Below are 26,451 nucleotides of genomic sequence, written 5' to 3' on the forward strand. Positions count from 1 at the left end.
CTGAACCTCGTTTGCATTCAAAATAAATATAGGCATGTCCATCTTCGTAAATATTTGGGAGGATTCAACTGTAAGTATATATATTATAATAAGTCAGTATCGTGTCAGTTTTTGAATTCTATAATACTTGTATTTCAATTAGGATATTCATTCATAACAATGTGCAGATTATGTTTAAATGTTCAGCTGTACTAGTTGCTTGTTTGATGTACTAGTGTGCACTAAATACCATATCTACTCAATGGTTGGATTGGGTTATCAGGGGTAATAATAATCGGATTGTAGCACTTTGAGCGCTTTAAGGAAAAATATACTCGCCAGCTAGAGTTGATAAAGCCGAAATCCAGCATATCAATTGGTCAACAATCTAGCGAATAATCAATTTGTATCCAAGCTGTCTAGTGACGAAACGTGCTCCTTCAGAACTTTAGCCCACGCCCATCACCTGTCATTTCCTCTACAGGTATCTCATGATACGATTGGTCATAGATAACAAATCAGCCACTATATTAACAGTTGAGATACAAAACGTTCTATTCGGGAACTTTGATGACGCGCCATCCCATGACCCTTTGTCTTATATATGAGTACAAGGAATAGTATTATTCATGTTATTTTTCAGTCCTAACGTTTTTATACCATTGGCAGATGAGTAAACTTCAAGGTGTTTGATTTGTTTTCATAATAACGAAGTAAAATGACTTCATCTTTGCTGATCAGTCTACACATAAACTATCAATTGTGCATATGGGAGGCGCAGCAGAGATCACGAACCAGTCACGAATTCTGGGATATCATCCGGGTACTCACGGAAGAAAAACAATAACAAAAGAAACCATCAGTCCACGGAAATTGCTCCGCATCAGTGCCCCTTTAAGAGCGATCTAAAGTTCTCTAGTGTACACAATATGAACCATGTACCAAAGAGATGTTTATGAGAGGCATAGAAGTACAGCAGACAATAGAAGTGCATCAGAGAATGGAGGTACACTAGCTAATAGAAGCACAGTAGACCCTGGAAGTACACGCCGGAGTGCACTAGAAAATGGAAGTACAAACGGCAAAGGCAGTACAATTGGAATGGTGGTATGAAATTCCACAGCAGTGCTGTTTTTGCTTTAAAAATATTTACTGTCCCAAATGACAAAAGTACTGGGCATGAGTGCACCACTTATTGTCACCTTCTGGCAGTGGTATTAGAATGTAGTGGTATTAGAATGTAGTGGTATTAAGGTCATTTACAATAGTATTCACTTACGAGCAACAGAGGGTGATCTCAGAATATATTCCTGAATTGAACATCTTGGGTGAAAGCATATTCTTCACATAACTAGGCATTGTTTTGGAAGTGATATGAGGCAAGCGCTTGACCCATTACATAGTATTTAACCGCATACTGTTTAGTCTGTTCACAATGTTGTGATCTTGCAAGAAATCCATAGCAACCCTTGCCGTATGACGGTGGGCATTGTCCTGTTGGAATGTTAACCGGCCAGGGCTTTGCAGAAAAGGAATTGCCACAGGCCGAAGAATCTGATCCCTGTAGCCCACACCAGTTACGTTGCCCTGAACAGTGACCAAAGGAGTTCTTTGGCGTGCTGTGATTTCACCCCAAATCATCATGGAACCATCAACACATCCACTACCAAAGCGACTCTTCTCCACGACACAGGCCTGTGCATAACGTTCTCCTACGCGTCTAAAGGCACGTTGGCGTCTATCACTAGGGGAAATGTTAAACCTGGACTAATCTGTAAAAACAACACTTTTCCACCAAAACATGGGTCTGCGGACATTTCGGCACCACATTCGGCGAGCTTGTCGATGACGTTGTGTCAGGAGAGGTCGTGTGGCTGGACGTCGTGGTCTGATCCCTTGATGAGGTAACTGTGATGGGGTGAATTACGGTGAAGTCCTGATCATCACTGCAGTCTGAAACCTGTGGCGAAGATGGGTCACCCTTATCCCTCTGTCCTGTCTTGGCGTTGTTACACGTGGACGTCCAGAACGTGGCCGATCGATGACGTCATTTGTCTTCTGGTAGCGTCTCACCAGTGTAGAAATGGTGTTCCGATAGCAGTGGAATTGTGCAGCCATATGTCGTTGAGATATTCCCCCTTGGACCATCCCAATGGCCTCATGACGTTGTGCACACGTTAGCCTTGCCATGCTATACGTTTCAATAGCCGTTTAACTTTTTGAACGATGACAAGGGCAGGGGTTGAGCTTTACGAAGTGTCAACAGTATTGTGTGGCATTCATTTGCACTGTTTCACTTTCCCGGAATGCACGTGCAACACAGTATTGCACGTCTCAAGGATGACACCACTGACGTCACAGAACGTTGCACATGCATGCATGTTGAATACATGTTAGTAATCTCTGAGTTTAAATCCTTATGTGTCTACACAGGTGTGATAAATTTCGATTATAAATTTTTGTGTGCACAGTTTCAGTATGTGCCTATTATATAAGACTGGTTGTTGTGTTGACCACACACACACGGACTTATACTCGGAATTGTATCCTAATTCGGTCTACTTACATCTGTCTGCCTCTTAGTCAAGCTTGAGCTACATTCGAGACGGCTAGCTGTGAAAGATTTAGTAGATCTGAACTATTTCTCACTGAAAATCAAGACTTTCGTGAGTTGATACAATATTTGTGACCCATTACTTTAGATTTGACTCATTTGCTTTCTACTAGAAACCTCTATTGTGCATCTTTGTGCTTGCTCTTTGGTCAATACATATTAGTGAATAATTTAGACTTGTCAGTTTTATATTTTGCTGGTTCTGGGGAGATTTCTTATACTTTTTGTCACGGAAAATTATTAATTATTAATCAGAACAAAATTGGGTGCTCGTGCGGAAATAGAATTCATTTGACATTTGACACCTATTGTGAAGTATATTTCAAGTTTTTGCAGTTTTACTACATGTTAATTGCGGTACCAGCAAAATGAAGTTTCAACTTGGGACGTTTGTATTGTCCCCTGGCCCTGAGACAGTCAGTCAATTGCGCAAATCTGATTTGCTGCAAATTTCTTTACACCTCAAAGTTGATGCCAAACGTGCAATGAGGAAATTTCAGATTTTCAAAATTGCATTGAATCACTATATTGATGAGGGAGTTTTGGTCTGTGTCAAAAGAAATTAGCATTTAGCTATATCTGTATGATATCACATCTGGCAGCTACACCATTTTACACAGTGAAAGTTGTAAGAAATGCATATAATTGAAATAATGACTGATTGCCTTCTACGTATAACGTGTATGAGGTATAGTCTACTCTGCAGCGGCATGTTGGTTGTAAGGTATAGTGCACTCTACAATGGCAGATGGATTGTAGTAAAACATAGTACACTCTGTAATGACAGGTAGATTATAAGGTATAGTAAACTCTACAATGGCATGCGGATTGTCTGGTGTGGTAAACTCTACAGTGACTGGTAAACTCTACAGTTACTGGTGGATTGTATGATATAATACTCCATACAGTATCAGGTGGATTGTAAGGTATAGCAAACTCTACAATGGCAGGTAGATTCCACGGTATAGTACACTCTACAGTAGCAGATGGATTGTAAGCTACAATACATTCTACAAAGGCAGATGGATTTTAAGGTATAGTACTGATGATCTATGTCATCAAATGAAGCCATATGTTCAGTCACCTATTACGTAATTCTGAATGTCTCGCTTGTCATTCATGCGTCGAGGTAATAGCACCATTATGTACTTCAGTCAACCATTGGATTTTGTTTGAAAGGTATCAGCCATTCGAGACTGATTGTTGGTTGGGACTGGAAGCTACATTCCCCACGTGTACCTTGCAAAATGATTTAATTGATAAAATTTTAAAGGCAATCTATCGCACCACACTTCACTAGACATAAATAATGTATTCTCTCAATAAAAGTATCAGCTCTCTGGGAAGCTGCCATATAATTTAACTTAAATGAGATTAAATTAAGAAATTAGAAGTTCTAATAAATTAATGCAACGTTGCATTATATCCGCTCCCGCGCCCAAATCTGCAATGGCAGGTGGATTCTAAGGCCTAGTAAACTGTAAAATGGCAGGTGGATTGTAAGGTATATTACGCTCTACAGTGGCAGGTGGATTGTAAGGTATAGTAAACTGTACAGTGGCAGGTGGATTGTAAGGAATAGTGCGCTCTACAATGGCAGATGGATTATCAGGTATAGTAAACTCTACAATGGCAGGTGGATTGTGAGGTATAGTAAACTGTACAGTGGCAGGTGGATTGTAAGGAATAGTGCGCTCTACAATGGCAGATGGATTATCAGGTATAGTAAACTCTACAATGGCAGGTGGATTATAAGGTATATTACTCTCTACAGTGGCAGGTGGGTTGTGAGGTATAGTAACTCTACAATGGCAGGTGGATTGTGAGGTATATTACTCTCTACAGTGGCAGGTGGATTGTGAGGTATAGTAACTCTACAATGGCAGGTGGATTGTGAGGTATAGTAACTCTACAATGGCAGATGGATTATCAGGTATAGTAAACTCTACAATGGCAGGTGGATTGTGAGGTATAGTAAACTGTACAGTGGCAGGTGGATTGTAAGGAATAGTGCGCTCTACAATGGCAGATGGATTATCAGGTATATTACTCTCTACAGTGGCAGGTGGATTGTGAGGTATAGTAACTCTACAATGGCAGGTGGATTGTGAGGTATAGTAACTCTACAATGGCAGATGGATTATCAGGTATAGTAAACTCTACAATGGCAGGTGGATTGTGAGGTATAGTAAACTGTACAGTGGCAGGTGGATTGTAAGGAATAGTGCGCTCTACAATGGCAGGTGGATTATAAGGTATATTACTCTCTACAGTGGCAGGTGGAGTGTGAGGTATAGTAACTCTACAATGGCAGGTGGATTGTGAGGTATAGTAACTCTACAATGGCAGGTGGATTGTGAGGTATAGTAACTCTACAATGGCAGGTGGATTGTAAGGCATTGTACGCTCTACAATGGCATGTAGAGTGTAAGGTATAGTACACTCTACAATGACAGGTGGATTATCAGGTATAGTAAACTCTACAATGGCAGGTGGAGTGAGTGAGTGAGTGAGTTTAGTTTTACGTCGCACTTAGCAATATTCCAGCTATATGGCGACGGGCAGGTGGATTATAAGGTGTATTACTCTCTACAGTGGCAGGTGGATTGTGAGGTATAGTAACTCTACAATGGCAGGTGGATTGTAAGGTATTGTACGCTCTACAATGGCATGTAGATTGTAAGGAATAGTGCGCTCTACAATGGCAGATGGATTATCAGGTATAGTAAACTCTACAATGGCAGGTGGATTATAAGGTATAGTAAACTCTACAATGGCAGGTGGATTATCAGGTATAGTAAACTCTACAATGGCAGATGGATTATCAGGTATAGTAAACTCTACAATGGCAGGTGGATTATAAGGTATATTACTCTCTACAGTGGCAGGTGGAGTGTGAGGTATAGTACACTCTACAATGGCAGGTGGATTGTGAGGTATAGTAACTCTACAATGGCAGGTGGATTGTAAGGTATTGTACGCTCTACAGTGGCAGGTGGATTGTAAGGTATAGTACACTCTACATTGGCAGGTGGATTGTGAGGTATAGTAAACTGTACAGTGGCAGGTGGATTGTAAGGAATAGTGCGCTCTACAATGGCAGATGGATTATCAGGTATAGTAAACTCTACAATGGCAGGTGGATTATAAGGTATATTACTCTCTACAATGGCAGGTGGATTGTGAGGTATAGTAACTCTACAATGGCAGGTGGATTGTAAGGTATTGTACGCTCTACAATGGCATGTAGATTGTAAGGTATAGTACACTCTACAATGACAGGTGGGTTGTGAGGTATAGTACGCTCTACAATGGCAGGTGGGTTATAAGGTATTGTACACTCTACAATGGCAGGTGGATTGTAAGGTGTAGTAAACTCTGCAATGACAGGTGGATTGTATGGTATTGTACGTTCTACAATAGCAGGTGGGTTGTAAGGTACAGTACGCTCTACAATGGCAGGTGGAGTGTAAGGTATAGCACTCTCTACAGTGACAGGTGGATTGTATGGTATAGTTCGCTCTAAAATGACAGATGAATTCTAAGGTATAGTACATTCTACAGAGGCATATGGATTGTAAGGTGTAGTACTGATGATCTATATCATCCAATGAACCCATTGCGTAATTTTGAATTTCCCAAGTGTCAACTTGTTAAGATTACATATTTCAGTCACCAGTTGAACACATTGTGCCTTTAAGGCTGATATTATACATAGCATCGAGTATAGCAACTAGAATACCATATATGTTAATCAGCAATTTTCCAGCTATATGGCGGAGATTTTACAGACTGCCATGAAATAGCATGAGTGAGTGAGTGAGTGAATTTAGTTTTACGTCGCACTTAGCAATATTCCAGCGATATGGCGACGGTCTGTAAATAATCGAGTCTGGACCAGACAATCCAGTGATCAACAACATGAGCATCGATCTGCGCAATTGGGAACCGATGACATGTGTCAACCAAGTCAGCTAGTCTGACCACCCGATCCCGTTAGTCGCTTCTTACGACAAGCATAGTCACCTGTTATGGCAAGCATGGGTTGCTGAAGGCCTATTCTACCCCGGGACCTTCACGGGTTGAAATAGCATGAATGTTGCCGCGTTAAACAAGAAACAAAAGACGCAGGCTGTCAACAGCCAATGTCCACCACATCCAAGACACAGAAAATGACTGTATTTTATTTGTATATTTATCCTGTATATATAAACAACAGTAAAATTTGGCAAACAGATGAGTCTCCTTTTGTGGCAAACATTAGTTGCTGAAGGCCTATTCTACCCTTGGGACCTTCACGGGTCTTCTGACCTTAGGAAGATCATTCTGTGCTAATAGAACCGCAGGAAACAAGTTGAATTCATTCGTCATTTTGTGTGACAGTAACAAAATGTCACATCTGTTTGCCAAATTTTACTGTTGTTTATATATACAGGATAAATATACAAATAAAATACAGTCAAACATTATGAAAATATTATCTCAATCTAACATAAAAATGAGGCCAAGTGTTTACTGCTACAAAGAAGGTGCGTCACGAGAGCTCGATCAGCTTATCATCTGCCCACTTCAAAGACATACCTGCAAAGGGAAACAGGCACATGTAACTCGCCGTCTTGCTGGCATATACCTAACGAGAATCACCATCAAATTTACACCTTCTTTAAAACCTGCTTTATCAAATAGTCAATCCTGAGATGTCACGTGGTCTTCAGGCAGGGATAAGCGGGATTTGATTAAAAATCTAATGTATAGAAAACACTAATAAGCACCGTGCAAAAAAGCAAGATTCCACGTCTAAGTTCACTTTCAAAGATTTTGATGGCTACTGTGTTACAGTATTATGTGCTTAGATGACCACACTTGGCTTTTACTGGAAGTCGCCATCTTTAAAGGCAGGACGCCATGATTATGCTGGGAACATTCACAGAAGACGACCACACTTCGCTCTTAGTGGAAGTCGCCATCTTTAAAGGCAGGACGCCATGATTATGCTGGGAACATTCACAGAAGACGACCACACTTCGCTCTTAGTGGAAGTCGCCATCTTTAAAGGCAGGACGCCATGATTATGTTGGGAACATTCACAGAAGACGACCACACTTCGCTCTTAGTGGAAGTCGCCATCTTTAAAGGCAGGACGCCATGATTATGCTGGGAACATTCACAGAAGACGACCACACTTCGCTCTTAGTGGAAGTCGCCATCTTTAAAGGCAGGACGCCATGATTATGCTGGGAACATTCACAGAAGACGACCACACTTCGCTCTTAGTGGAAGTCGCCATCTTTAAAGGCAGAACGCCATGATTATGTTGGGAACATTCACAGAAGACGACCACACTTCGCTCTTAGTGGAAGTCGCCATCTTTAAAGGCAGGACGCCATGATTATGCTGGGAACATTCACAGAAGACGACCACACTTCGCTCTTAGTGGAAGTCGCCATCTTTAAAGGCAGGACGCCATGATTATGTTGGGAACATTCACAGAAGACGACCACACTTCGCTCTTAGTGGAAGTCGCCATCTTTAAAGGCAGGACGCCATGATTATGTTGGGAACATTCACAGAAGACGACCACACTTCGCTCTTAGTGGAAGTCGCCATCTTTAAAGGCAGGACGCCATGATTATGTTGGGAACATTCACAGAAGACGACCACACTTCGCTCTTAGTGGAAGTCGCCATCTTTAAAGGCAGGACGCCATGATTATGCTGGGAACATTCACAGAAGACGACCACACTTCGCTCTTAGTGGAAGTCGCCATCTTTAAAGGCAGGACGCCATGATTATGCTGGGAACATTCACAGAAGACGACCACACTTCGCTCTTAGTGGAAGTCGCCATCTTTAAAGGCAGGACGCCATGATTATGTTGGGAACATTCACAGAAGACGACCACACTTCGCTCTTAGTGGAAGTCGCCATCTTTAAAGGCAGGACGCCATGATTATGTTGGGAACATTCACAGAAGACGACCACACTTCGCTCTTAGTGGAAGTCGCCATCTTTAAAGGCAGGACGCCATGATTATGCTGGGAACATTCACAGAAGACGACCACACTTCGCTCTTAGTGGAAGTCGCCATCTTTAAAGGCAGGACGCCATGATTATGCTGGGAACATTCACAGAAGACTACCACACTTCGCTCTTAGTGGAAGTCGCCATCTTTAAAGGCAGGACGCCATGATTATGCTGGGAACATTCACAGAAGACGACCACACTTCGCTCTTAGTGGAAGTCGCCATCTTTAAAGGCAGGACGCCATGATTATGTTGGGAACATTCACTGAAGACAACCACACTTGTCTGTTAGTGGAAGTCGCCATTTGTAAAGGCAGGACGCCATGATTATGTTGGGAACATTCACAGAAGACGACCACACTTCGCTCTTAGTGGAAGTCGCCATCTTTAAAGGCAGGACGCCATGATTATGTTGGGAACATTCACTGAAGACAACCACACTTGTCTGTTAGTGGAAGTCGCCATTTTTAAAGGCAGGACGCCATGATTATGTTGGGAACATTCACTGAAGACGTGCTTAATCTGAATCGCTATATGATTTCCAACAATAAACTGACCAGGGCAGAGGGGTAGCATGGTGGTTAAAGAATTCGCTCGTGACGCCGAAGACACAGGTTCGATTCCCTACATGGGTACAACGTGTGAAGCCCATTTCTGGTGGGTCCCGCAGTCATGTTGCTGGAATATTGCTAAAAGAGGCTTAAAACCATACTCACACAATAAACTGAACAGAAATTTGTCTTTAATCTGAAACCAGCATTAACATAGACATGCTATACAATTAACAATTGTATTTTATAACTGACCATTAAGCTTTCAAGTCAACACAAAACCCTTCAAAAATTGAATGGCAGGTCAAATGCGAAAGCAGTATGATATACACTCATGGAAACGCATAAGGAAACACATGAAAGTACAATTGTTCCTTTATTCTTTTGCAGGATTTCACTGACAGTGCAATGCATAGCTCGGTCTCCATTTATATATTGCAGACATTTTTATCTATTCTGGAACATAATATGCTGGATTACATCGTGCTGGGTTATTTCTGGTAGCGCCAGTGTCTTGCACTCCGAGCTTAAGAGAACACTGCCACAAACCATTATTGCTATTTCACCACTACAGCTCTTGTACTGTATATTTTGTGTCATTTGATTTGTCCATTAGATACACCATGTACTTTTTCACTGATTTTATAAAAGTACTCGAGTGCTTTCCACTTTTTTTATTGACTTATAGTTGATTCTTGACAGACATAACCAAAAGAATATGAGATTGTTCGCTTGGGCCCTTCAGGTAGCGTTCATTGATTATACTGATTTGTACACTGATGAAGCATTATCAATCGCCTCGATGAAGTTTAATACTTCTGACTGTTGGTGTCCCATTCGGATAATATATCCTATCAAACTTGGCTGTGGCTTAAGATGACGCAATCAATAATAGGATCAGATTGTGTTTGTATGTTGTTCAACACTACATATTTCGTTATGTATATTATTATTCCATCATTATTAACTGGTTTCAATGACAAGTCGTGCATAGGATATTCGGGAAAAAGCAGCGAGGGTCGATTAAATGCAACGTTCATTAATTCATTCGAACTTTTTAATTTAATATTGAAGTCTACATACGTGTTGATTTGGAGGATATAGTATCTGGTAGTATACCCGAGGGTTGATGGTTAACATTATTGAGAGAAGTGCATTATTTATTTTTACAGAAATACGGTGTGATATGGTGCCCTTTATGTAAGACACTCCCTCATAGAGATGAAGTTCGTACTGAATTTAGTTGAAAGACAAGGGTCTGTCACCAAGAGGGTGTATGTTGAGGACTGGTTGTGGAAACAGTGGGTTCGGATCATGAGTACTTCATTCAAACACCACATGCTTCGCGGAAAGCGGAGACTTCGGGAGAAATTCGTGGCATTCGTAGCACAGCAGAAACTGAAATTCTAACACATGAATCATAACATGATCAATGTTGGAATGTTGGGATCAATATTAAAATATAAAATCTGTCAGAAAACAATCCGCGTTCCGTAACGGTGTTTGGTCACTTTACTCAAAGCCTACACTTAGAGTAGTTTTCTAATTTGGCTTGGTACATGATGATTTTTCTGCCATTGTGAATTTTGAATTTTATGAATTTCGATTTAATGATAATAAAGCTGTTTAAGAAACTAACATTAAAAGGGAAATGAAAGTATGGAAGAAATAGAGACCAGGACACCTAGAAAGAACACGACTGTTAATAACTTTATAATAACTGATGGAAAATAAATAAATAATGAACTAAAACTCTTTATGATACATTATATGCAGAGCAAACTGGCAGAGGTGTTATTACTTGCTTACCAAAAGCTAATAAAATGGTGACCCTCGCTGTTAAAGTCTCTTTACAAGATATTAAGCATGATTATCTAGCCTCATGTGAGAATGTCGAGTTTTGATTGGCCCACGTGACTCTTATAAAATACAATGTACATCCATCACGATCCGCGAGCGGGAGTATAAAAGTCGTGTACTCCCGCTACGAAAGTCATATCACCCCTCTACGCCTCGGTGACAACGCGAAGTGAGAAAAGCGTGCGGTGCGTTGAGGTCAAACGATTAGCTGGTGTCAACATGGCAGCAAGTCGATTCGATGCGTGTTGTTTTGTTTTGATTTAGTGAAAACATTCAGCTAGATAAATGCGTTATCACATCGTGTCTCGGGAAATACGGGATTTTATCTGTCCCTCGTAAGGTTGCATTCCCTTAGCCTCCGGCTCGGGGAATACAACTTTACTCGGGACTGATAAAACCCCGGAAAAAACTCGGGACTGATAAACCCCGTATTTCCTTCGACACGATGTGATAACTTATAGTATCACCACTGGGTTAAAAAAAAAACTTCAGTACCTCAGTGACGGAAATCAAACATGATTCATACATGTTATATTACTCCAAATCTGTGTGATATAATATATGTGTAGAAAAATTGAGGATATACCGGGCCTGTTAAAGCAATAGGTTTGATACTGTTTCAAAGCAATTTATACTCAAAGTGTTGAAGAACTTCGATTTCGGGCCGAAAATGATAATGGATTAGAATCCTCGTCAACAATGCTAATTCACGTATAATTCAAAATGACAATCTGTCCTCGTTTATACAAAACGGACGGGGGTGTCGTCAGGGTGATTCATGTTCCCTAGATCTCTTTCTTTTTCTTGCTGATTTACTTAGAGTTGTGATCAGACATAAGTTCCACGTAAAAGGAAAATACCTTTGTTGATATGTTTTAAACAAAATGGAAATAAAATGAAATGAAAAGAAACTGGACTCCTGAATTTTCCACTATTGCTTGTAAAACCATAGTTCCCTTTACGGTATCCAGAATATCCCCAGTGAAGCTCTGTGGGTTAACTATCAGAACAAAAACCCAAACTTTTTCTTAAAGAAGTTGGTTTTAACAAGGAATCACACCTATAAAGCATGCATGTTGTAATGAAGGCTACGGTATTAAAGGGATGTTTCTTGAATTTGAGAGTTCAATCAGCAATGCTCCTGCAGAACGGAGAATCAAAATAACAACATACTATTCTACAGCCAACATTTTCTAAACCTTTAATAAACGTGCTCACTGAATCCAAGGGAATATACAGAGAATACGCAGAATATACCAAGACAACTTTCACAAAAATATCGATCCACATCATTCTTGTCTAAAATGGAACAATGAGTTTAATACCGTTTGTATTACAAACTATCTTGATTCCGATTGCAAAAGAAATCATCCGCAATAAAAGCATTAACTCAAAAATGCTTTGCTTTGACTCGCCTGTAAAAACAGTCAAGGACATGATGAATATTGAAAATAAATTGCAAATACGAATCTGAAATCCAACACTTTCAGTAAGAAATGGCAAGCTTTGATAAACATGGATATGCCAGCTACTATATCCTGAACTTACAATACATACTGTAAGTATTTTCCTTTCTAATAACATTATTATCAGTATTATTTCTGCTTGAAATTTACTACAATGTGACTTCTGCACCATGTATTGTTTAACAGTGTTTTGCTATATATTTTCATAATCAGTTTGCTACACCAACTGGCACTGCTTGTCTTATAAGAAATTTGCTACAATGTGACCTTCTTGCACTTAAAATGTATCATAAATTCATTAGATAACTATTACTGTTTTAATTTTTGAAATCATTACTTGTGTTACGGTTAATAAATTACCGTGACAAAAGATATAATTAAAGGAATCCCCTTTCAACCAGCAAAATATAACACAGACAAGGGTAAACTATTCAATAATATATTGAGCAAACAATAAGCAAACTCAACAAAACATCGAAAAATTCACAAATCTCAATATTTTTTCCACTATTTCTGTGCTCTCGCTATTGCTGGAACATTGCTAAAAGCAACGTAAAACTATATTCACTCACGCTGCTCAGCCATTCTCGTGTATGTTCCTAATTACGTTTGTCTGGAGGTACAAACTGTACTTCAACCTGATATGAAGAATGTATAATGAAGGAAGGATATATATTGTTATACATGAATAGGTTTTCATTTCAGGATTTTATCAGTGCAAAAGAGATTTATTAAACATCTATTTCGATCACTGCATAAAACTTCTTCTGATTTCAGGGATGGATCAACGGTCAAAGAGGACCGTCACTATTGGACTTAGTGATCATCACGGGAACGGACTTGTCTCAAGGCTCCGCCTTCTTCACTGCTGCTGCTACTGGATCCGTGGTTGGAGCCATTGCTGGTGGAGCAATCTATGACCGGTTCAATAAATACCTGTCATTGTTCATCTCAATCGCCGGGCATGGACTGGTTGTGGCCGTGATACCACTATGTTCACCCTACTGGCTGATGATCGCCATGTTTTTTACACAAGAGATCTTCCTCGGCATATTTAAAACAGGTGCGCATGCGTCTACGGTTATTATAAGCCAAATTAGATTCGTCACATCTTTGAATATTTCATCCCAGTAATTGTGTTTTCTTGGTTATTCCAAAGTGTATATTTTCTAATGCCCGACATGGAAAATTGATATAAAAATGTGTCCATAGTTACACAAAAGGCGTAAAATTATATGGATATCAATTTCACAAGGCACACAACGTTTCGGACTCCAGAGTATGTACTTACCTCTTAATGAGGTGAATGAATGCTATGAGGTGAGAGCTTATAGATACTTAATAAGAAAAGCTGGAGGTCACCCCAGTGTTCAATCTTAAAGAGTTTAACACTTTATATTGTGATTCTTATAATACCTAAATACTGAATATGCGTTGATCCGAAACGTTTTTGTTGAGTGTAGATATGTACATGTAAGATCAACAAAGGGGGAGCCTGAGCATGATGGACAACTGGCCCCTACATCATGAAAGTGTCATAAGTCCACATTTTGTCTTAACACATAACATTTAGACTTAAGACTAAATTGTGTCTTAAACAGGGGATAGCTCGATGTTTGAGAAGATCTCAGACCAAATTTGATCTTAACTCTTGAGAGCGCCTCTGAGTAGACTTAAGAAATATTTGTAGCAGTAAAGATAGTTGAAGTGATTCGACTGGTTCGTCGGCTTCGTTTTTTTAAAAAGAGAAACAGAAATACATATGCAGAGGACATTCAGGGATCGTTTGAACGCTACGGGACCGTACAGCAGCGATCATTTATTCAAAAGCTACTGGCTAGCGACCAGTTATCGCCATTTTTAAGCGGCTTTTAACGATCTGCTCCATTATTTCTTAATAGAATGAATTAAAATTTATCTTGATGATAAATCAGCTATTCACCGATGTTTTCTGCCTGTTTACAGTTGTCGATCGTGTTTCTCCGAAACGCGGTAAACAGCAGGGAGCGCAGTAGTGTAGATTGTGCTTTGCCTACAACTAACAAGACTAACACGTTTGGTAAAAAAACTATTGTGTTTCAAACCTTGACATATTGAAGAATTTTCATAATTGGAATTTGTTTAAAAAAAGAGAAGTTTCAAAGAACAAAACTCGCTCTCACTGTGAATGTTGACGGATGCTGATATAAGCTGATGGGAATATGGAGAGATGTCACCGCGGGGTTGAACTTATCAAACTTGACATTTTGAGTAGTTGTTTGCAATTTTGGCAATGTTTGTTTTCTCGGGGGAAAACGTAAAGATAAAGGTGAAAACCGACAGCTACGTTTTGTAAGTATCGTCTGCATGGTATCTGTCGAGTCCATAAAAGGAGATGGAAATTCGGGTCAAATTCAAAGTTTAGTGATTGACTGTTGGCATTATGGGAATATTCAGACAAATTACAATCTGCACTTTCTGTGGACTGAATTGTCAAGTCATAGATTCATAACACAGCCTGGATGATTTTCAGTCAATTCTCATCGTTTATGAAATTTCATGTCAACACTAATGGCCACGTGACATACCCCCGTTTGTTTGGGTGTCCTCTCCTAGGGATTCATATTTGTAACGACTACAACGTAAAATACTCACAGTATTTCTAACTCTGTAACCTTCGTTTTTTTGGATGTGTCAATGTGTGGAAGTACGAGCGCTACAGACGGGTGTTGGCGATAACTGGTCGCTAGCCTGTACAGATTTCGTCGTCCTACCATTCTTTTCATTGTTGATTTAATCACACAGCGTTCTCATAGTCTCCCACCCATCATGCAAGTGCTAATATTCCCTCATTTTCTTGCCACTGGTTGCCCAATCATTTTCTGTCAGCAAGACAACAGCTGACAAGTGTGTCCGAAGAGTGGCAGATTCACTCTGCAGACTCGCATCCCAATTAATCGCATTTCCGACTGGCCAAAGATCACTTGACGTGAAACGCGTGAAACGCTATAGCCGGTAAGTAGTGCGTCAGTCGCATCTGAACATTAATGTGATCAGTTGAATAAACATAATTCGCGATAAGAATACACACGGTGCTTTCCCGAGTCTACGGAGGCAGCCATTTTCATCTAAAATTAGACACGACACGACACTGATGCCACCTATAAATAAACATAGCGTATTCGTGCTAAAATCATATTACGATAAGTTTCCTCGCTTCATGAAAATCAAGCACTTGTCTACGGTCGCCTCTATAGTTTTATTTTAATTTGTACAGGATTTACAGATGTGCTCGGGTGTGTTGATGGCACACAAATAAGGACTGCAGCTTCAAAGGTAAAGGAAGCTGACATCGTGAACAGGAATGGATTTCACTCTCTAAATGTCCAGGTAACTGAAATGATAAGTGATATGTCGGATTTCGAGTTGGAATTAAAATAAACTTAATAATTTCCAGGAACACTGATTTCCTACACCTGTAAATATATATAAGAATACTACTACATGCACAGTTGCAGAATGTTTACACCAGCATGAAAAAATATAAGATGTTGACAAAGAAAGGTAATTATATTTACAAACATACATATACACTAAGGTTTAGAATGTATGTGCACTATATATGAGCAATATATCTCTCAATATACTTCCCTCAAATATATCAGTTTTGTTGAAAACAAACTAATATTTTTCAAAATACTGAATGCATTTTCTTCTGCATTTTCTGCAGATGGCATGTGACCCCATGTTTTTCATCACCAGCTGCATGGCCAACTGACCTGGATCTTGCCATGATGCACGAATATTCAGGAAGAGTAAGCGTCACAATTTTGAAATCACCTTTGACAAGCATGCAAGTTTTCAAAAATACTTGTTTCCCTCTAGATGCCTACATAAAAATAGTACCTCGGGTTATAACAACACAGACAATAACATTTAAAATGTACTGATTTCACTTAAAATATACATATGGTCCAAAATTCCAACATGTCAGTATGTTAATTTATTTATTTTATTATTAGAAAAATGGTGACAATTGTTACGGTCAAAAACTAAAAAAAAAAAACATTCAAATTTTGTATTATTTGGTAAAGAAAGCAAGTTATACAGTCACAAGTCAATTTCACAATATCGATTTTAAGTACAAAAGCGAGGCAAAATCTAAGGCAATGGGTCACAAAATATAATATAACAAACTCACCAAAGTCATAGTGCGAGAGAGAATAATAATTATTATAATAACAAAATATACAGAAAATACACACTCGTAACACAATACACAATGAAAAACCTCAAATGTAGGTCAACGTAGTGTGAGAAAGATATTGAACAATGTACAGAAATATTTTGGATTGGATTTACAAATACACATCAATATCACGGACATGCATTTAATTTTATTACTGCAACCACTTGAAAAATATAAGCAACCGCATTATAAGCATTGGCAAGAGGTTTCTAGACACCGCTGACATACCAATGCTGTTTAATAAGTCTTGTCATCTGTATGTTGTTGAATTAGGTCACAAATATGCAAAAATTTAAAGACTAATAAAGATAAATGATGGATTCTTGCTTGGGGACTCGGGATATGAACACTACCTGGTGACTCCCTACCACAATACTGGAGCTATCAGGCACAAAGAGAGATTGAATTATTCTCTCTGCAGGACCGTTGGCATATAAAAAAAGACGCTTGCCTTGTCTCGCTATTGGACTGGGAACCAATCCAACCAGAGCCTGGAGATATATTGTCTCCTGTGCAATTTCACATTATATAGGATTTTGAAACAAGATATAGACTAATCATGTAGATGATTTGACAGTGCAGGGTCCAGACCAGCAACAGCAGCAGCTCCAGGGAAAAGATGATTTCAGAATCAGAGACCATTTTGGCTACAGTCACAGTCATTCTGTGAAAATAAAAGTCTTTGAGGTGGGGATCAATTATGCTTGATGGTATGATATTTTAATTAGTATATGATGGTTCCGGTTGCCTTATTTGCAGGATTGTTAATTCTTAAACTGCAATTAGCAATTTTCATCCGCTTTCACCACTTGTAAAAAATAACTGTAACTTTCTATGTGACACATTTTATATGTGGGATTACACATCATAATTGGCTTATTCACATTTGATGATGACGATTAAGATTGAATCTCAAATTTGCTCAAATAGATGTTTGTCTCATAGTATTTGTGAATAGCAGCATACCCGATGTTTTGCAAACGTTCGGTGTGATTTTCATCGGAAACATGTCTTCTATTTGAAGAATGTTACAAATCTGTATAAACCACGTATTTCTAATTTTGTGATTTTCCTAGTTCATTTAACCCAATATACTTTGCTGGAAGTTAACAGCCAATCATGAGTCATTCCCATGCTCAAATAACGACTAGTTCGAAAATCATCACTAATGTCGATGTTGCTTATTACTCTGTGAAACGGATAGTGGGGTCAATATTCCGAATTAAAATAGTCCCCAGTTCTTCGTTTTAGTATTTCTTCTTTAGTTAACAGTTTTACATGTGCAGCGGGTTCAAAAAGAAAAAAGAATTTGAAAGTATTGTTTGGTCCAGATCAGTGATGGGGACGAGCATATCTTCAACAGAGTTAAGATTAACTTCAGTGGTTGCTGTTCCATCATGTGGGTCTGTAGCAGTTTCAGAGATATTCACCAAGTGCGAAAAATATACTAAAGTAATTACTAGTATTTATTCTCTCAAACACAAATTTCTGTAAAGTTAAGTCAAATCTACTGAAATAGAATATTATACGTATTATTAAGGTAAAGATGTTCACTCTTCCATGTATATTATGCTTAGAAATGTAAAATGAATATTTGAAAGTTTGTGCACGTGTTCTTTGAATGTATGTGAAATTGAAATTCATTTGCATATTTTATGCATATTTTCCTTTTCATAGTTGACAAGTAGTGCTAAATCAGCAAACTAATGGCCAAACAGACGTATCTTTATGTGGATATTTTTTTCAATAATTTCAACCACTGGTATTTTCCCCTCACGAAATTAAATTTCACACCATTTACATATTTGTCTCTATATTTTGAGCAACTTGTCCACCACCTATCGGTGGACTCATGCATAAGCTCTTCTTTGCCGTGGCTAAAAATATACATTGTTGTAGTACATTATTAAATCATAACATGTTGGAATAAGTACCCAGGTTTTGTACATACTAGAATGTTCAACGTGATGTCACCACTACAAAGTCATTATATGCATTTTAAAAGAATGAACTATATATTCTGATATAAGATTGTGTCCAGCGTTAATACAGATAGTTTCCAAATCAGTTAATTGTAATATTTAATTACTGATTCATGACACATATTGATTTTGGTCATATCCAAATTACATTATACCTTATGATGTAAAATTCTATTGGATTATTAATTTTTACCTTTCTGATATTTTGATATTCTTTCTTTATTTAGCCCAGAGTCCCGATCGATCCGTTTTGCAACAAACAAACCTTTTTCAGCCTTTTATTTCAGGGATATGCAGTAGTTTATACGATAATATGTTTACAAACGAGATACACACACATGCTAGATAAGCCATGTTTGATCACTGACAGTCACTAGTTAGAAGTCTGATACTTGCTGTAATCCTTATACAAATAGACACTTCAAATTTTTTGTTTTCAGATATGTTGAAAACACATTGTGGCAAGGATGTATTAAAAACTTTTAGTGCAAGTAGTTTGGTTGTTGTTACGAGTTGATGAGGCAGGTGATTTCTTCCTACTGAGTAGGATCTTTTTTATTCAGATTGCTCCTCTGGCTTCCGTCCAAGCGACCGAAGAGGAGACCCTCCCTCTTAGTTACTTCCTCAACTAGGATTACTTCCTCTTCCCTTGTCCAGTTGACTTTTATTTCACTTGTTCCATCCATACTTGTTGAAGTAGACGAGCTGTTATCGGAAGTCGCTGTATGTTTGCAAACAAACGTAATTCTCGCGTCTCCGTTTGCTGAAGACTTCCGCTGTTGCCGCACTAACCTAAAAATATTACAAACGTTGTATTTGTTGATATTTAATTATTTGGACAGGTGTACGAAGGCACCTGTCGGTCGCTTTTCACTTAAGAACTTCCTGACATGTCGAAATCATTCCGAGTAGAGCGTGCATTGCCATGATGACAGACTTAGTCTCACTTAAGATTTCGCTAAGACTGTTTCATGGTCCAGTCTTAGCCCGTGCCATAGATAAGCAAAACGAACCAAACTTAAGACAAATTTTGTGCTGAGCAATTTTCAGACTTAAGACACATTCATGATCCCGGGGCCTGGTATCCAGTTGTCCATCATATTCAGCCGCCACCTTCCTTGTCGCTTTGCTGTGTTTGGGGACAGGGCTTTGTGCCTTCCCACATGGTGTGTTGTGTTGAGGATGTGTTCGGAAATGCTGAATTTCAAGTCTAGTTTGTTAATGGACAGATGTTCTTCGATACTGCGGTGAGGAATTATCCAAAGTATTGGTAGCCACAATTGCAGGGGATCCTCAAGGTGGGTGCTGGGTAACGTTAAGCGCTCTTGAACCCCAGCTGTGGACACAATCTGTTTGCCGTTGGTTGCGCACCTGTGTCGGTGGAGATCGGGAACCTTGTGGTTGAGGGCAATGCTCCCAGCTATAGCGTCCATTTGCCCAGCACACTACTTCATCCCTTACTTCACCTTGACAGGTGGTTGAATGAGGCCTTGTTCAATCAGTCGGCTGTTCATGCCAAGTACTGAGCACTAAATTTCATTCATTTGTTCTATTAGTATTATTGGACTTGGTTTATTTGGACACAATGTGGATGTGTTTTGTTTTGTGTATATACTACATGATAATCTGGATTTTCAAATTTATGAAAATCTGCCTAGATGCCGGTGCCAGAAGGCGGTGATTCGTGGGCCAGTTTAGTAGACTAAGGCAGAGGGCAATTTTGTCTGCTGGAGTATATAATCAGGGTATTCTTGGTGTTGCAAGTCGGAGATCCACTTCTTATTAGCACTGTCTTTATGAACTTCTTGGTGGGTAAAGTGCTTGGATGATGAAACAATTACTATCTCAGTATGACTTACCAAACGCCTTCGAAAAAGACCAATTGAAACTTGACAGTTACGATTAAGAGCATAAATGCACACCAAGAGATAATTCTCTACGCTCCTTGTTGAGAACATCAAACGGTTGCTTCCAGGTTCTCTATTGACTGAATGCAATAGAAATGGAGTATTATTATACAATGGAATGTAGTCACTTTTGAAAGATGATTCGTGTATGGCATGTAATTTGCATGTATACGGTTTTCATATTAAAACGTCGAGACACAAACACTAACAAATGTGTGATTCATGATGAGTGTCACAATTAATGTTCTAAGTGACTTCTCGACCTTCTTGAAAAAACGTGAACATCAAGATTGGGACCCCATGTACATGTATGGGGCTACTGCGTTGTGCACGTGATATCATACGTTGTGTTTAGGGGTGGTAATAGAGGCAAATGGTGGTGCGTTCATAAGATGTATGTCCTTGAAACGTTTGTTAACGTTTACACTTCCTATGCAAATAGAACGTTCATTGTCCCCCAATTGTTTTGAAGAGTATACAATAGGTTTTGGGGATGTATGGCAAAGTTAAAATGTTGACTTTCACACACAATTTGTGAATAATGTTACTCAAAGACTCAAAGATATGTATACACAAGAGTGGACTGCAGCGCTGTCATTGTCAAGTAAATGTTTCTATTATAGAATAGAAATACCGTATTTAAATCCCGTATACACAGAGAGAACTATTTGATTTCACTGAATATCAAGACATTTTGAAAGGCATTTTCTCAGTTTAGGTTACTTCACATAGATTTGCACTCGAAACAGAGAAATATCATAAAATAGAATTTGTACATTTTATGATCTTTTTGTGTAGAAAATGAATTATATCACATCCTCTTATTTTTCCTATTCTATTGGGAGTTTAGAAAGGAAAATACCCCAGCATATTATCATGGATATCCTGATAAGGTGAAAGTGTCTTTGTTTCTGAGTACAGATGACCATGTCCCTGTCCGCAGTTGTCAACCCTCATCTACCAGGCATTATCTCTCCGAAATAAGCATTATAAGCTTAGAAAGTATGTTATATTGTTATTTGATATGATACAGTATAATGTGGTGCGATATGATACGATATGATATGGCATGGTATGATTTGATATGATATAGTATGGTGTGCCACGATGTGATGTGATTCGACAAAGTATGTGCAATGTGAGGTTAAAATAGTGTGATACATCTTGAAGCGATAGGACATATAGTGATGTTCTATGTCATATGTGGTGTTCTTTTCTATGATATTGTGTACTATGTTCTTGTCTTATATATCTTGTATTGGTCTGTGGCCTTCAGTATGAATAAAGACTGATTGACTGACTGATTGATTGATTGATTGATTGATTGATTGATTGATTGATTCCCAGTAATTAGGATGTCTTTAACAGGAAGTTTTCTCTTGTTCCACGTTTTGGCATAAGAGATAAACCTTTGCTGGACTATCTGGTAACACAATGGCCGACTTTGATGCTAAGGCAGCACTCAGCTAATCTGTGACACCACTTCGTTTTCCATGCTCTAATTACAAAGTTCTTATTAGATCTTATATCCGTGCTCTGATGCAAAAGAAGCGGGACACTCAAGCAAGTATGAATACATTACAAGCAAATAAACCAACTATTACCCACTTGGGTTGTCAGTCAAGATTTGAGGAAGTCTTTATGCGACGATGTCGCATTGGCCATACTAGATATATACTCATGAGTATTTGTTATCCCTTGCGATGGGGGGAATCACGACCAAGCATGTCCTGCTTGACTGTATTGATATTCCGATCACAAGGGTGACATATTTCCGTGCCCAAACAATTGAGGATCTTTTTGATAATATGAATTATAATTAGCCATTGAAAGAATATACGCTGGAGATTACCAATCATCTGTTCCCAGGCGTCTGAATGTTAGTCTGAGCAAGATATCACGACTTGCAGCTCATTGCAACAACACAGATATAAAAACTGACCTTCCCCTTACTGACAGACCTCGAGTTACCACTGCAGCCGAATATCGGTACATACGGGTACTACATTTGCGTGATCGTACTGCCACGGGTTAGAGCACAGCAGCCAGGGTGCCATGACTTCGAAGCATGTCCGGTCAAACTGCAGGGAACAGGCTGAAAGAGATTGATCTGAGAGCCAAGATTGCCAGTGCTACATCGTCACCATCGTGCTCACTGTCTCCGTTAGTTACATATCCACCTGGATGTATAGACATTGCCTTCTCCTAAACTGGTGTAAACATTCATACTCCAAAGTCTATTTGTGGACGAGGTATACATGTTTGAAAATGCAACGTTTTCGCAATAGATTTCAGGCCTATGCGGGGTTGTTTTTGTTTTGTTTTTTTTAAGGTATAATATTTTAAGGTATATATTTTGTTTGGTATAATTTAATTTTTATAAGAAGAATAGAATTTCTTTATAAATTTTGATTGATATGTTTTGTTTTTTTTAATAAATCCACATTGTATTGTAGGTGGTTTAAATGAACAACTTCGATTGGTAGTGGCTGTATCTTCACAGGGGGTTGCCATATTGCAAAATTAATGTCCTTCTGTGGAGATACGTAAGTCCCAAAACATTGAAGGTAAATTTATGATTACCGTAATTTTATAGGTAGTATTTGTGTCATTTGACTAGGTTTGCTAGATTTGCCTACAATGGCCAGTGGCTGAGGAATTGTGTAAACACAGCTAGGCTCCATGTAGATAGCATAGGCACTGTACGTCCCCATGATCACTAGTAATATATATATACTTTATACTTTCAGTTGTTGGCGATCTATAGCCCGATTTTACAATATATTGTCCATTAATAGTTTCCTACTTTTAAAGATATTTGCTAGGTAGTTTAAACTCATTTTGTGATAATCTAGTAATTTTACTGTTTTTCATAGACAGGGTTTTACATTTTATTTGTATTATGAATTTTGAAGCATTTTCGGTCACAATATGGCCGAAATGTTGCCGATGTGACTTTAAGTTTTTACTCCCATTCACTGTGTTGGCGTGGGGCTATCTACGAACAGACGGCAAATACATAACCGGCAGCAATAGCCACAACCCCAGAATATGTATATACCAGATCCCTTGCAACACATAGGATAAACGCATTGACTTTTGGTAAACATATGGCAGTCTTCTCATGATATGTATTTATTTATACTCACGTACGTCCTTAACCATGTGTGTTGTACATGATCATGTGCCAAAGTCCTTCTTATACACTTAAATAAATGCAGATTTCTTAAACATCAATACATATGTACATGAATAAATACGTATAAATTCATTTTTTTTCAGGCAGCAATGTGGAGCTTGTTCGAGTGTGGGGAGTGGAGAGCAAACCTTACATGCAAGCTTTACATTTCTTATTTTCATTAGGGGGAATTATCTCCCCCTTTGTCCTTCATCCGTTTTTAGCCGTCAGAAAATTGGGCTATAACAACACAACACAACTCACGGGGACTGGAAACAGTTCATACCAACAGCAGGATTATGCAAATGCATCAGACATAGTTTCTACTCATCAGCAGCAGACAAGAATCGTTTGGCCATTTTTGATGACTGGGCTGTTAACAATCCTGTCTTCAGTACCGTTCTTAATTGTGTTTCTATTTGCGAGACAGGCAAAGCATAAGAACGCTACAAAAGCTTTAAATGGAAAGAGACAGGGTAAAATGTTGCCTCGGAAATTACTCGTCCTAACACTTGGCCTTCTGGGTATATTCTACTTCTTCTTGGACGAGGTCGATGACTCCTCGGTGTCTTTCCTGGCATCATATGTTGTCAAGCAGTTCAAATGGACAAAGATTATGGGCGCTAGAATCACATCTGTGTTTTGGGCAGCATTCGCCTTTGGTCGTCTAGCTGCCATCGTCTTCATCGGCTATGTTTCGCATGTGAAGGTCTGTGGTGTGTTCTTCTTCTTTCTAATCCTCGCTCAAGTTGGAATGATATTTGCTGGACTGTACCTGTCAACGGTATCGATGTGGATCACAGCATTTGCTGTGGGCTTTTCATTGTCTGTCAGCTTTCCTGCGATGCTGACCTGGATTGAGAAGGACTTTGTGCAACTCTCGGGTAAAATCATGTCGGTCATCTTTATATTTGTCGGTCTGGGTGGAATGGTCAATCCTCAGATCATTGGTCATCTGATGCAGGTGTGTAGTCCCCTCTGGTACAATTATGTGCTGGCCATCGAGAGTGTTCTGGTGTTCCTCAGTTTCCTGATGTTAGTTTGGCTAGTGAAGAAAGTCCTGAGCAAGCATCACTCATCCTACACTGACACCACAGATACAGCAGAAGAAATGGAAGAACCTCTGGATAAGGATCTAGAAAAAGCATAAAAAAATTAAATGTAACTTTTAAAGATCTTTTTAAAATATTTTTTATCACAGCTGACATTGTTTGCACAATAACATCCCATGCAATTTGGTACCCTTATGCACATTTGATTAAACAGAACTAGAAAGTTACCCTTTACCATTTGAAGTGTTGTCTAACTCTTAAGTGTTGTCAACGGAATACTCTGATCATTAGCCTGTATGTTATCCCCTCGATTATTCAGTTTTCTTACCCCTCTTGTCAACATGAAACGTAATTGCATGGGCAGTTTCCCAGAGTCTTTTTTGTTACTTACTTTTTTCGTATTGATTTCTGTCTCCCTTATAAACTTTCACGTAGGATAGTTTGTCAATCCGTATTATACAGCCTTCCACATAGAAAATGTTAGTGTTCATAAGGTTATAAAGCTGTCCGTCATTTGATGCGGAGGAGTGGGACACCCAAATAGGCACATGAAATAAAACCCTATACTGATTACACCTATTTGGATTGTCAGTCCACATTTGAGGAGATCATTATACGACGATGTCGGAGTGGTCATCAAGATATACACACGAATACCTATTGAAAGTTGAGGATCCTCTGTTTTGTATCCTTTTTGGATGAAAGAATCACCATCAAGTTCAAATATATCCATGTGAAAATGTTGAAGGATCTTTTTAGTAATATTAATTGCCAATTTGTTTTTGACGGTTTAAAAGAGAGAGAAAAAACCACTGGCTGTATTTCGTGACTGCGACTTTTCGGTACATATTGTTGTACCGTTGTCATGCTTGACATTTGTCATCCATAAATTTTGTCAATATTGCACTTTCCAACTTCTAAATTGTCACGATGATGAGATATCAGGATTGTTTTACCTATTGATGGGAACAGTGGAATGGAAGTTACCATATAAAGATACATCTGATGTAAGGAGTATTCTAGAACACCACAGACTAACACGGAACTAGCTTGACTTTTATGTATACTTCTGTCTGCTCAACTTACACCACGACCCGTTCTCTACATTAGTAGTTTAATTGCCGAGGCTATAGACCATGTTTTTACTACCAACCTTTTGCTATTCTGTTGGCCATTGGATATGTGAAAATCAGGGTCAAAAATGGTTTTCAGCAAACCCATGTTTTTCGTAAGAGGCTACTGACGGAACCGGATGGTCATGCTGCTGACTTGGTTAACACATACCATCCTACCTCAGTTGCATAGATCAATGCTCATGCTGTCGATCACTGGACTGTCAGGCCCAGTTTACAATTCTGTACATGCACTCTATGGTGTACTACCATTGTAGCTTCTTTGCATTAACCGGAACTGATTAGTAAACCGAATCATTTTGATAAATAAAATATGTATGGTTTCATTGTCATGTTGTAAATTTCGTTTGACTTTTAAGGTTAACTAATTGTTTGGATTGAAAATCGACACGAAACAAATTTCGCAAATATTGTCTAATAATTTGCACTATAATGGTTAGTGCTGATAGATATTTGACAACTTTCTGTAGAACAAACTC

General features: G+C 38.8%; 1 protein-coding gene and 1 pseudogene across 1 annotated transcript in view; one reads left to right on the plus strand and one right to left on the minus strand.

Moving 5' to 3' along the window:
- Positions 1–26,240, plus strand: part of LOC137273785 (sodium-dependent glucose transporter 1C-like) — a 30,992-nt gene extending 4,752 nt beyond the window's left edge. Inside the window, exons 2-3 of the mRNA XM_067806642.1 lie at positions 13,270–13,555; positions 23,892–26,240. Coding sequence (XP_067662743.1) covers positions 13,270–13,555; positions 23,892–24,937 — 1,332 coding nt within the window. The 3' untranslated portion in view covers positions 24,938–26,240. The remainder of the gene's footprint in view (positions 1–13,269; positions 13,556–23,891) is intronic.
- Positions 5,463–6,918, minus strand: LOC137274343 (uncharacterized; annotated as a pseudogene).
- Positions 26,241–26,451: the final 211 nt, after the last annotated feature.

The sequence above is a fragment of the Haliotis asinina genome, chromosome 2, assembly GCF_037392515.1.
Source record: "Haliotis asinina isolate JCU_RB_2024 chromosome 2, JCU_Hal_asi_v2, whole genome shotgun sequence".
NCBI lineage: Eukaryota > Metazoa > Mollusca > Gastropoda > Lepetellida > Haliotidae > Haliotis > Haliotis asinina.